Below are 12,963 nucleotides of genomic sequence, written 5' to 3' on the forward strand. Positions count from 1 at the left end.
GAAAATTTTGATGTCTCAAAGGCACTTTATAGAGATAATGATCCTTTAATCAGTTCTTAATTTCCTATGTTTATATCCTATATCCAATCACTAACATTATATTTCAATAAAAGTTTTAAGAAACGTTTATTTATTACCTCTATTTACTTATTTATATGGGTTATTATCTTCTTACAATAACAGTTTTTTTTTAGGTTTTAACATGGCTATTAAAAAATCTTTAGCGTTTAGCCTTGTTTAAGCCTGAAATTTCAATCATAATGGTCTTAAAATGATCTTAAAAAGGTCTTAAAAAGTCTTAAATTTGACTTGAAATCTGTAGAAACCCTATATCCTTCCATCCATCCATCTATCTACATACAACATAAAAATAACAACCTCTAAAAAGTACATGAAAATGCATTCATTTATTGTCCATGAGTTCTACAGCTTCAAGATTTGCTTGAGTAAACATTCATTATGCCATACACATTCTGCCCAGGTCACGGACCTGAGCCGATTAAGCTGTGAACGCATAGTAAAACCTGATCACACCATACGCAGACACATTAGATATATAGAGGATGCTAAATCCTACTGGAAGAGCTAGGACATGGCAAGAGACTTGCATATGAATAAATAAAATAATCTTAATTTACAATATTAGATCCTGAGCTATACATGTTCAAGAGATTCATAACCTACGGAAAGTAATTCGACCGATGGGATGGAGAGCGCTTGATACATTTGCCCTTGTTAGGGGAAAAGTAAAAAACATTTTCTTGTGCATTACCCTTACCGCTGTAATACACTGTGCAGGCCAGTCGAGTCCTTTCTTTTTTAGGTCCAGTAACACTTTCAGTCTTTCCTTCATTGCTAACACAATGCAAGGCTTTGCATTAATACATAAGAGAGTTTCTTTGCATAGTTGCAAGGTGGTCACAAACAGAGATTTAGTGAGCGTCCTGTGAAGTGCAGCAGTGACCATCAGTAGTTACCTATGTGGACAGACAAAAAGACAGCCAATCAATGAGCTGTAAGTCACAATCACAAATCAAGCACAGATACTTGAATAAAATATTTCTGAAGTAGATGCATGTATCCTCCTTTTAAAGTTTATATTAGTCAAACAACAAAAGTACACTACCTGACAAAAGTCTTGTCACCTATCCAAGTTTTAGGAACAACAAATAATAACTTTACTTCTAGTTGATCAGTTGACATCAGAAGCAGCTTATATGAAAGGCAAAAGCCTGTAGATTAGGCTTATTTTACCAAAATAAAATATGATCATGCCTTGATGTTTAATTTTTTAATTAGGACAGTAAGGTTTGACTTTGCTTAGACAAAAGTCTTGTCAATTATACAGAAATAATGTCCAGTATAGAATATAAAGTCATGGCACAGTGGAAAAAGAATGAATATTGTGTATGACTCCCATGAGCTTGGAGGACTGCGTCCATACATCTCTACAATGACTCAAATAACTTACTAATAAAGTCATCTTGAATGACAAAGAAAGCCTTCTTGCAGGACTCACAGAGTTCATTAAGATTCTTTGGATTGATCTTTACTGCCTTCTTCATCTTACCCCAGGCTTGCTAGATAATGTTCATGTCAGGTGACTGGGCTGGCCAGTCCTGGAGCACCTTGACCTTCTTTGCTATCAGGAACTTTGATGTGGAGGCTGACGTATGAGAAGGAGCGCTATCCTGCTGAAGAATTTCCCCTCTTCTGTGGTTTGTAATGTAATAGGCAGCACAAATGTCTTGATACCTCAGGCTGTTGATGTTGCCATCCACTCTTCAGATCTCTTGCACGCCCCTATACTGAATATAACCTCAAACCATGATTTTTCCTTCACCAAACTTGACTGATTTCTGTGAGAATCTTGGGTCCATGCTGGTTCCAATAGGTCTTCTGTCATATTTGTGATGATTAGGATGCAGTTCAACAGATGATTCATCAGAAAAATCAACCTTCTGTCAGCATTCCAAATTATCAACTTGAAGTCAAGTTATTATTTGTTGCTCTTACAACTGGGATCGATGACAAGACTTTTGTTAGGTAGTGTACTAGATTCTTAATGCTCAAGTAAACGTTTAAAAAGTCAAAAGTGAATTTTTTTTTATCATTTACTCACTCTCCATGAGTTTCTTTCATTCAAAATACCTGCCTACACTTTTGTAAAAAAAATATGGTTCAGGTACGTTTTGTTGCATGTTTCAGATGGCAAATCCACTAGAGGGCGCTGTCTACATTGATGCAAATCTGAAATATGTAACTTATAGTCCACATGAACTGAAAGCTGCACTTTTTTTGTATTGTAACGCAGTTCCTAGAGACAGGGAATATTAAATGAGTAAAAAGTGTGCGTGGCTTGTTTTTTTTTACTGTGAGCTGATTGAATGCAAAGTACGCATTTCCTTCAGAAAGATCTGGAAAAGGGTTTTGGGAGAGTTATTACAACCTAACAGACACCTCCTCACCATTTCTGTTTGTTGTCATAGCGCTGTCAAAACTGACAGATGGAAGGGCGTGGTTAAGTATGTAAGCCACACCCAATACCTCAAACAGACGTAATCTGAGAATTGAACTGAAAACACACTGGAAGCGCATTTTCAGATTTTAATTAAAGATTACAAGGGCAACGATTTATTTTTTTTACTGACATGCACAGATGAATTGTTTACCACAAAACTAGGATTGTAAGCTAACAAAATCAATATGGTTAGTTTGGATTTCATGTGTACTGTTAGGCGATGATACACAAGCAACTTTTTGAGCAATGTTGCATGGCAATGATGCAGGTTTATTTTGAATTTCTCAAGTTTAAAATAACTCTTTACTTTTAGAACATTTATGAAATGTAATAAAGTAAAAGGTATAATCATTCGTTTTTGTATGTCGTGAAGTAAAAATAAATGTTTTCTAAAATAAAATCAGACATCCAATATTCATAGCGGCTCCCTGATGCCCCTGAATTAGATACAAGATCCCGGAAAATCATAGAGGCAAAATGGAATGAACAAGACCAAGACAGAATAAGATTTGTAGTGATATAATCAGCGTTAAATTACACAAAAAGCACAGTAAAATACTTGTGGTGCAAATCGCCACAGTAATTGAAACTGACATGAGGCTTTCTGGGGCAATAAACACATATTGCTTGTCAAGAAACTAGTAATAGCTTATATCTTCATTTAGAAAGTCATATTGTTTCTTCCAATCAGGGGCGCCCCCATTTTGCTGTTGACATTATTTATTTAAATGTACTCATGTAAATTCCCAAAATATCAATAAATAAATAATAAATAAAATGCAGCCACTAAATTGCTGTTGGTGCCACTGGCGTAGGTGATTCACTACCACTCCCCATCAGCGCTGGTTCTGCCAGCATTCCCGTGCGCCTCATGCACTCTTGTGTGAATCCCGGTTGTTTACATGCACGCCGATAAAATACGCGCCGCTCATGCGCCGTGAAACCGGAGTAACAGACTTATGTGTCTGTGTCGGCACGCAGCGAGTTTTGCAAGTCAACTAAACTAAAGTTTATATAACATGATGATGATGTAACTTTCACTAAGCATGGCTATAAAGCAGAAAGGAGGGATAAAGAGTCAGGAAGGTAAGACTTTATTACATTAATTCTCGGCCATGTGTCGGCTCTAAGACAACAGATAATTCTATAAAACATATTATTTTGTATTCTTTAGAATTGTCATTAATAATATTCATGCAAAAGTTTTCCTAAGTGATCTTAGCATATCAGCCCAGTTGTTACATTGTTTTCCAGTAACATTTAGGATTGATTTCTATTATTTATTTAGAATAATAATTGTATAATAAAATTAACAATAATTGTATTTATTTAGAATAAATATAAATAAATTGTTAAATTTATTGAATAACAAATCTAACAATTTAAGGGGGGTAGGGGGTGTATGGGGTGGTTCACCTAGGGTGTCATTTAAACTAGAACTGCCACTGCCCTACCCGATCATCGTTGTCAGAAGGCACACACCTTCAATAGACAGCAATGGCGATTTAATATTTACCTTAAGGTACATCAATAGAAGAAGCTGCATTAATAATATTGTGGCTCAAAAAGGGATATGGATAAATTATTATATTAGGGTCTGTATAGTGAGTGTGTGTGTGTGTGTATAGTAATGCCTTTTGTTCAGTTTGTTCATTTGTTTGTTTTATTAATTAACTCATTAATCTTCATTAATTTTAGACATGGCATATACTGTATGCTGTACAATAAAAGTATGTGAAAAATAACTGAAAAGTTATTTATATATATATATATATATATATATATATATATATATATATATATATATATATATATATATATATAGAGAGAGAGAGAGAGAGAGAGAGAGAGAGAGAGAGAGAGAGAGAGAGAGAGAGAGAGAGAGAAAGAGAGAGAGAGAGAGAGTGTTTTTAAACTAAATATTGATATTTATTTGGTTTGCACATGTACTTGATGAATTATTTCTTGGAATAAATTGCAATATTTCAGGAGTAATGGATTAAAACCATATTATTTAATTTACCAGAAATAAAAATATAACATTACACTGAATTGATTTTTTTTTGTGTGTGTGTGTGTGTGTGTGTGCCACCCCAAGATTTGGTGCGGCCTCTTCTGACCACCCCTAAGAAAATTTTCTGGGGGCGCCACTGCTTCCAATCCTTTTCAATTACAAGATATAATTTGTTACTATAAAGGTAAAACTAATATATCAGAGATCTACAGTATTAACTTTCAGATTTAGTTTGGGAAACATTTTATTCACAAACAAATGAGCATTTTTTAATTGATATTTATGTATTTGTTAAGTCTCTTAGATTGGTTATAAACAAGAAAACTGGAAGATTTTTTTTTTTTATTATTTTGAAAATGCCACTGATACATAAATCTTTCCTCTTTAGTTGTTTATCTTATGATATTTGTTAGTCTATTGTTACTTTTGAATTCTTGCCCACTTATTATATTAATTTATATGTATTATAATTGAATCTTCTCTATTAAATTATTATCATTATTGTTACTACTATTATCATTTCAGGTTCGGTTTCTGTATGTTTGTTACTTGTATTAATAAAAAGTTATATTATTTATATTGTACATTTTTCTTGTCAGGATTGTGCTCTCAAATCCTTTCAGTCAGCCACCCTTTATTAGATAAAGATGTGCTGGTATCGATAGTTGGTCTTGAATAGCATTTAAAGGGCCGTGCATTTATTTAGGACACAGGAAAACATTTGTGTAGTTAGATGATATAACAGGTTCATGGAAACTTGGCTAAAAATTTTAGGGAGGTTGGGGGTTGGGTTTACATCCCGGAAATAAGTTTTTGCAGGGTGGGATGTCTGGAAAACATTCAGATAGAGTACAGAAACCTTAAAAGTGAACTTAAGTACAATGGTGAAGTGAAAGCACTGTATGTAAGAGCGCTGTGGGTGAGTGAGGTGAAGCGGTGTGGAATTACCTCTCTCTGAGAGTCAGCGCAGGGTTGTTGCTGAGGAAGGAGAGCTGCTGCTCCAGGCTGCAGACACGAAAGGCCAGGTAACATGATGACAGGATGAGCAGGATAATGCTGTGTGCGACAGAAGCACACGGCCATGAACAGGCAGTTTTTCAGATGGAAACAGAACACTGCAACATGTGACTCACTCCTGCTAATCAGAGAGATGAGATCATGCAGAGCCTTGTCCATGTTTGTTTGGACTCTAGATGGCAGTTTTGTGCGCCGAAATGTTTTTGACATTAATCTTTTACAGAAAGATATCTTGTAAATGTTGTTAGGGCTACCACCAGATTTTTCATGGGTATATATGCATTGATTCATTTTCCTTCAGCTTAGTGCCTGATTTATCAGAATGAACCGCCAATTACTGTTCTACGCAGCGGATACCCTTCCTACATATATTTTATTTTATATTATATCATTGTTATATATACATTTGTATTTTATTCTTAAAAAAATTAAATAATATATATAAATGTAATCAAAAATGAATTGAAGAATGTATAATATATATATATATATATATATATATATATATATATATATATATATATATATATATATATATATATATATATATATATATATATATATATATATATATAAATGTATGTATGTATATATCATAATAATATAAATAAAATCTCCAAATAACAATTAATAAAAAAAAGAATATATTCTATATATAAGAACATATAATATGAATAAGAAGATATATAATATTTTCTATTCTTATTTTATTTATTTATGAATGTGTTTATTTATTTAATAGGCCTATAATCATTAGTTTTCATATGGTATTTTTATTATTTATTTATTTTTTTAATTAAATACTTTTATATATTGCTTTACAATATTTATAAAAGATAGACATACAACTGAAAATAATTTCATTCTAATGTATTGTTTTAATATTATGCTTATTCAAAAATAATAAGAAGGATAAATTGTTTCTTTCTTTTTTTAAATAACTTAAATATATATATATATATGTATATATATATAATATATTTGTTATGAATTATATTGTGTTATATTTGCATCTGCTGTTATTATTATACTGTATTAAATAAATTCATAAATCTTTATTATCATAATTTTTTATATTATTTACTTTTAAAAAAAAATCAGCATCTTTAATGACATTTTATATACTTTTAAAATTGTCTTTTTTAAACATTTTATATAGTATAGAAATGCTCATGTATTGTTTTATTAATAAAGCTTGTTCTGATGGAGGTGTTTCCTGTTGTAACATCCTTTTTTACAGAACTTTTTTATCCTAACAAAGTAAGTAATCAGACCCAACAAACACAGCACTGCATTAGCAACAGCACAGTTAACATGCGTGAGAGTTTACATGTGCAGTGTGTTTATCCCTGCTGCTCTACTTAATCCTACATCAATCTGGCTGTGTGGCGATGGGAACAGATTACTGCAGCAGGTGGCAAGCAAATGCAAGGTTTTTGTTTTTTTACTGCATCAAATCTCTTGATTCGATCTATTTATAAAGCTTAGAAAAAAAAGCTCTTGCTTACTTCCTGAAGCACAGTTATGCATATAGATTTTGAAGTCAGAATTTATGTTTAACGGAGAGAAATTTTTTTCAACACATTTCTAAACATAATAGTTTTAATATCTTATTTTTATAACTGATTTACTTTTCCTTTGCCATGATGACAGCACATAATATTTTAGATACTAGTATTCAGCTTAAAGTAACATTAAAAAGGCGTAACCAAGTTGATTAGGTTAATTAGGCAGGTAAGGGTAATTAGGCAAATCATTGTTGAACAGTGGTTTGTTCTGTAGACAACAAAATATCGTTTAAGGGGGCTAATAATATTGACCTTAAAATGTTTTTTAAATATTTAAAAGCTGCTTTTATTCTAGACGAAATAAAACAAATAAGACTTTCTCCAGAAGAAGAAATATTATAGGAAATACTGAGAAAAATTCCTTGCTCTGTTAAACATCATTTGGGAAATATTTGAAAAAGAAAAAGAAAATCACAGGAGGGCTAATCATTTTGACTTTAACTGTATGTGTTTTAAAAAATATGTGTTAAATCATTTGGACAGTACCCATGCTATAAAAGTTATTTTCCTTTGTATAAAGATGACAGTTTCTGCTGAATAAGGTGTCCTTAAACAATAAATTGGTCTCTGTGACAGCACTAGGAAAAAATAAATTCTTGATTTAGATTGTGAGACGTTTTTCTGGGTGCTCAAGACATTCAGTTTTTATTAACATTTATGGCTGCGGACGCATAGCGAGTATATCCAGCCAAACTCACAGCAGGATGAAGAATTTGAGGAGCTGGTACTCCATCTGGCCCAGTTCAGGTATCGTCTCTGTCAAGAGGATCTTCTTGCTTTCCAGAACTTGATCTGCATTAGAAAAAGAGTAGCATCACAGGATGAGAAAAAATGTGTTACATGAATTTTAGTGATGTTTAGTGTGATTCAAACTGCTCTTTAAGTCTTTATTCTTTAATAAGTGTGACCCTAGACTTTTGCTGCACTGGTATATTATTTGCAGTAGCCAAAAATACATTGTACCATTAGAACATTAATATTAAATATCAATATAATATTAAGATTAATATTAGAAGTAAGGCTTTTCAGCAGCGATATTGCAATGTGTGCATCTGCAATAGTGACATTGCATGATTTGCAATGTTAAGTCTGAATTATAGTCATTAGACATGTGGTTTTTAGAGTCACTGCAAACTTTAACCATAATAGAGTGAAGGTTTATGATCTGTGTGTTTATGCCCGGTGACTGTATGAGTTTAAAACATTTGGGCACAAGAAATTATGACTTTTTGAGGTGTAACAAAGATTATTGCATTCAATTACTCATATAATGAAGACTATACCTGTATATAGTGTTATTTTACATTTACAAAAGATTTTTTTTATATTGTTTCTTGTGTAAATATTTCAATTTCAAACCTAAAACAAGATTATTTTGCTTGCCTCAGTGGCAGATCATTTTTCTTGTGTTAAGAAAAAAACTAAATTAATTTACTCTTATTATTTCTAAAAACAAGATCATATTTTTCCTTGTCTAAAAATGCTTCTTGATTAAATTTTTTTAGATATTTGGAATAGAAACAAGACAAACTAACAACTAACAAAAAACTATAAGAATAGCATATTTTGCAATGTAAAATAGTAATGAAGTAATGAAGTAATGATGTCTGCACTACGCAGTCACAGTTTTATTTATTTTTGCTGCGTTAATCTTACTAATAATATCATTCATTTGGTCATGATTCACACTCGTTAAATAATTACTTTAAATAGCTTTATTTTACATTCTTAGGAGATACAAAACACAGACATTTTGTCACAATTCCTTCTTTAGTGTGAAAGGCATTGTGCTAAAAATGTCTGTGTTTTGTATCTCCTAATGTCAAATAAAGCTATATAAAGGAATTATTTAACGAGTGTGAATCATGACCTTCTGACTGTAAAATAGTTTAAAATAGTTCTGTGGTGTAAAATAGAATTTATTCAGCTTTAAACTACTGTATGAATCTCATTTTTTTAAAATAAATTACGCTTTTGACTGATTTTATGGTCCAGAATCACAAATGCATGTAATGTGTGGTGAAATGTGTGAGATTATTAACAACCTATAACCCATAAAGACCAGAAACAGCTTTTAATGTTATACAAACACACATTCACAAGTATTACATGTTGGTCTTAGCCAGAGGCTGGTATTTGGCCATTTTATCTCTAGATTGTAAAATCTCCTGCTTTTAATCCTGTATTACATAATGGATCTGAGCAAACAGAAGCAGTCCTGCCTCATGTCCACACACACACACACAGGACTTGTACACTTGTATGGTTTATCTATAAGAATAATTCATTCATTCATTTTCTTTTCGGCTTAGTCCCTTTATTAATCTGTGGTCGCCACAGCGGAATGAACCGCCAACTTATACAGCACATGTTGTACGCAGCGGATGCCCTTCCAGCCGCAACCCATCTCTGGGAAACATCCATACACTCACTCACACTCATACACTACGGACAATTTTAGCCTTCCCAATTCACCTGTACTGCATGTCTTTGGACTGTGGGGGAAACCAGAGCACCCGGAGGAAACCCACGCGAACGCAGAGAGAAAATGCAAACTCCACACAGAAACGCCAACTGACCCGAGGCTCGAACCAGGGACCTTCTTGCTGTGAGGCGACAGCACTACCTAATGCCATTGCGTCGCCTGGAATAATTCATTTATACTTAAAAAAATTTTATACTTATTATATGGCCTTAGCCTTCCACTATTCTTAAACCTAACCATCACAGGAAAACTGTGGGACAATTTGAATGTCCAAAGTATGTCCAAAGACCCCATTAAATATGATTTATAAGCATTTTGAACTACATACAGTACATACAAGGCATTTCCTCATAAACAACCTTAACAGTGTAATACCAAGGTCATAGCCACGTCACTATGCAATAAAGCACATAAACCAGAACACACACACACACACTGAGAGACTCGGGCACTCACAATATCTCCCATTTATGATCTAAAAATGACGTCAAAGTGAAGCGATGAGCTTGTTCCCGAACAGAACAAAATCATTTAATGGAGTTTTTTCTTTTTTTTTTTCATACCAGAAAAAAAAAAAAATCATCAAGCGGGGACATTAACTGCCAGTCTGCTCTGAGAAATTAATCTGCTCACGGCTAATGCGTTTCCTGCAGTATTTCACCTGGATTTAACTTCAGCAGCGCAGCGCAAAAATAACTCCAGTGATGCGCAGTCACTTTAATTCACTATGATTTTTAATATCAACTTATATTTGTGTGAAAATGTCTTGCATTTTATGCATTAAAAAGCATACAGTGAAGTCAAGGAAAACATGATATTTGTTTCGTGATTGTGTACTGGATATTTTAGCAAATGCAACTTTACATTTTCATGTAATTTGTGATTTGTGTTAAATATTTGTTTACAACTATTATTAAATTATAAATAATATTATAAATTCAATATATACACTCATTTTGGTGTCTTTAAAATAGGGTAATATATAGGAGTAGAAATCATGAAATAAAGTACAGTGATCAAGAATGAGAGAAAAATACATTTATACAAAATAAGGCACTCGTTCTAAATCTTATCTTAAGACACGGGCGATTTATAATTGCAGTAAACTGTTTGGAAGCATTAAACGTGTCCAAGAAGAAATAAATGTCAACGAATAAATGTCAGTATTTGACGTCAATTGGTTTAAGATGTTGGCTCGACGTTGGATTTTGGTCACTTTCTAACACAACCTAAAATCAATTCATTTGATGTTTTTATTGGACATCAAAATAACATTGTCCTTAGATGCTGGCAACACATTGAATTTTGGTCACCTGACATCGAACTAAATCAAACCTAATATTAATGCCTTGGGATGCCTCCAGGGCAATAACTAAATGCACTACAGTATGTTACGTATTCACACATCCACAAATTACATGTAAATGCATTAGCGTTTTACAGCATAATACTCTCTACTCACTACTCTTGCGTACTTTGGAAAGGGCTACTTTTTACTCATACATTAAGTAATATTTACAACAGATACTTTTACTCTACTTGCACTACATTTTTAGGCAAGTACTGGTACTTTTACTTAAGTATGATTTAATTGTTTTAATTCCATGCCACCTTTGCTTTGCTTACTGTGCTTTTTTAGTTTGAAATAACACTTTGTCATGTAAATTATAAAACAAAAAATGACATTTATTTTTTCTCTATATTATTTAAAAAAAATCAATTTATTGTTACTAAAAATGTCAATAAATGTCACTTTGTTAAACTACGTTTGAATTTACAACCTCAAAACTTGACAGAGCAAAGTATCAATCGGTCAACTGTTCAATTCAAGTTCATCTTATATCTTTTCAAGTTTGATTAATTGTGCAAACTTACCATTCAGATGTATCAGTGGTTAAAGTTTGTTGCTTTACACAACCAACAGATATCCACAAATATAGGTCTTGGTTAAAGTTTTGAAAGCATTTATCTGATTTTCTGATATACTGTTAATCAATGCTTTGGGGTTTTGTGGAATAAGAGATTTGCATCATGGATGTATAACTCGCAAATCTGCAGCAACTGTGTGATGCTATCATGCTTATCATGACAAAAAACAGCTTGACAGCTAAACAAATAAATACATAAATTCAGAAAGCAACTCAGGACTATCAAAATGTACTAAATAAAGTGGTCATGGAATTAAAAAAATTATATGTACTGTACATAGCAATGCTTGTTAAAAAATGTGTCTGTGTGATGCATTATTTTGTTAAAAATTTTATCGTTTATCAAATACCAAAACCTTCCCTGACCCCTCGAAACAACTTTTCTTTATTTCTAGTCACAAGGAATGCCTTTAGGGCGGCGCTATCAGGGCATGTCTTGTTTCTGTCCTGCTTTCATCCATTGATCAATTTTTCTTCTTTTTGTTAGCAATACCCCTCTTCCACTGATCCAATCAGTTCCCAAAGGACGAAATCATGCACTGCTCTACACTTTTTTCTCAATTCAGGACAGTTTCAATTGGATGTACATCACAATATAGGAAAAAAAGACAGTCTTTACTTTTTTTCATGCAATTTTAAATTGTGTTATGACTATAAAATCGTTTACAAAACTCACCCTCCAGAGGTTTGTCTGTCTGGAATGGGGCGTCTACGGCACTCAAGCTGCTGGCTGAGTTTCCCAGTAAGTCAGGTAAAGATGAAGCCACAGACACCACTGACGGCTTCCTCCTCCACTTCAGCACTGGAGGAAACTCATCTGGTACGGGGAAAACTTCAGGGACGGGGAACTCATCCTACACCAGCACACACAAGTACAGGTTACACTAAAATTCACTGAGAAGGAATTGCACTAAAAGAAAATAACTTTTGCACATACACATTCCACACTGTAAAAAGAGACTTAGCTTGAGTACAGCGAATAAGCCCATTGCCCATTGCCTTAAAAGCGACAAGTTGACTTTACTTAAAAAAGTGAGTAAACCTGTTATAGCTTGGAACTATTGAGTTGACTTTTTTTTTTTTTAAATTAGGAACAGTTAATTTAGTTAATAAATTTAAGGCAATGCGTTTACTCAATTTTAAAGTAAAGACAATTAATAGCTTGAAAAGCAATGAGTTTTCTCCTTTTTATTAAAGGGCACCTATGATGAAAATCAACTTTTGTAAGCTGTTTGCACAGAGCTGTGTGTAGGTATGTCCGCTGTCATGTTGGAGTGATATAAACACAACAAGTCTTTTTTTTTTAATTAACTGACGTTAAATAGGACACAAATGCCATTGATTTTCAGGCCCACTGCAACGTGACGTAGGAGTGCAGTTTCTATAATAACTTGTAAACACATGTCCACAGAACGTCTGTTTTGCAAATA

General features: G+C 33.0%; 1 protein-coding gene across 3 annotated transcripts in view; it reads right to left on the reverse strand.

The window, feature by feature from the left end:
- Positions 1-404: 404 nt before the first annotated feature.
- gramd2aa (GRAM domain containing 2Aa) overlaps positions 405-12,963 on the reverse strand; it is a 68,357-nt gene continuing 55,798 nt past the window's right edge. For 2 of the 3 annotated variants that reach the window (XM_056462933.1, XM_056462935.1), the window contains exons 9-12: positions 12,210-12,387; positions 7,819-7,912; positions 5,484-5,591; positions 405-977 (exon numbers count right to left, since the gene is read on the reverse strand). In XM_056462933.1, coding sequence (XP_056318908.1) covers positions 974-977; positions 5,484-5,591; positions 7,819-7,912; positions 12,210-12,387 — 384 coding nt within the window. In that variant the 3' untranslated portion in view covers positions 405-973. Of the gene's footprint in view, positions 978-5,479; positions 5,592-7,818; positions 7,913-12,209; positions 12,388-12,963 lie in introns of those variants that run through there. The other variant, XM_056462934.1, reaches the window with a different exon arrangement.

Source organism: Danio aesculapii, chromosome 7 (assembly GCF_903798145.1).
Source record: "Danio aesculapii chromosome 7, fDanAes4.1, whole genome shotgun sequence".
NCBI classification, from domain to species: domain Eukaryota; kingdom Metazoa; phylum Chordata; class Actinopteri; order Cypriniformes; family Danionidae; genus Danio; species Danio aesculapii.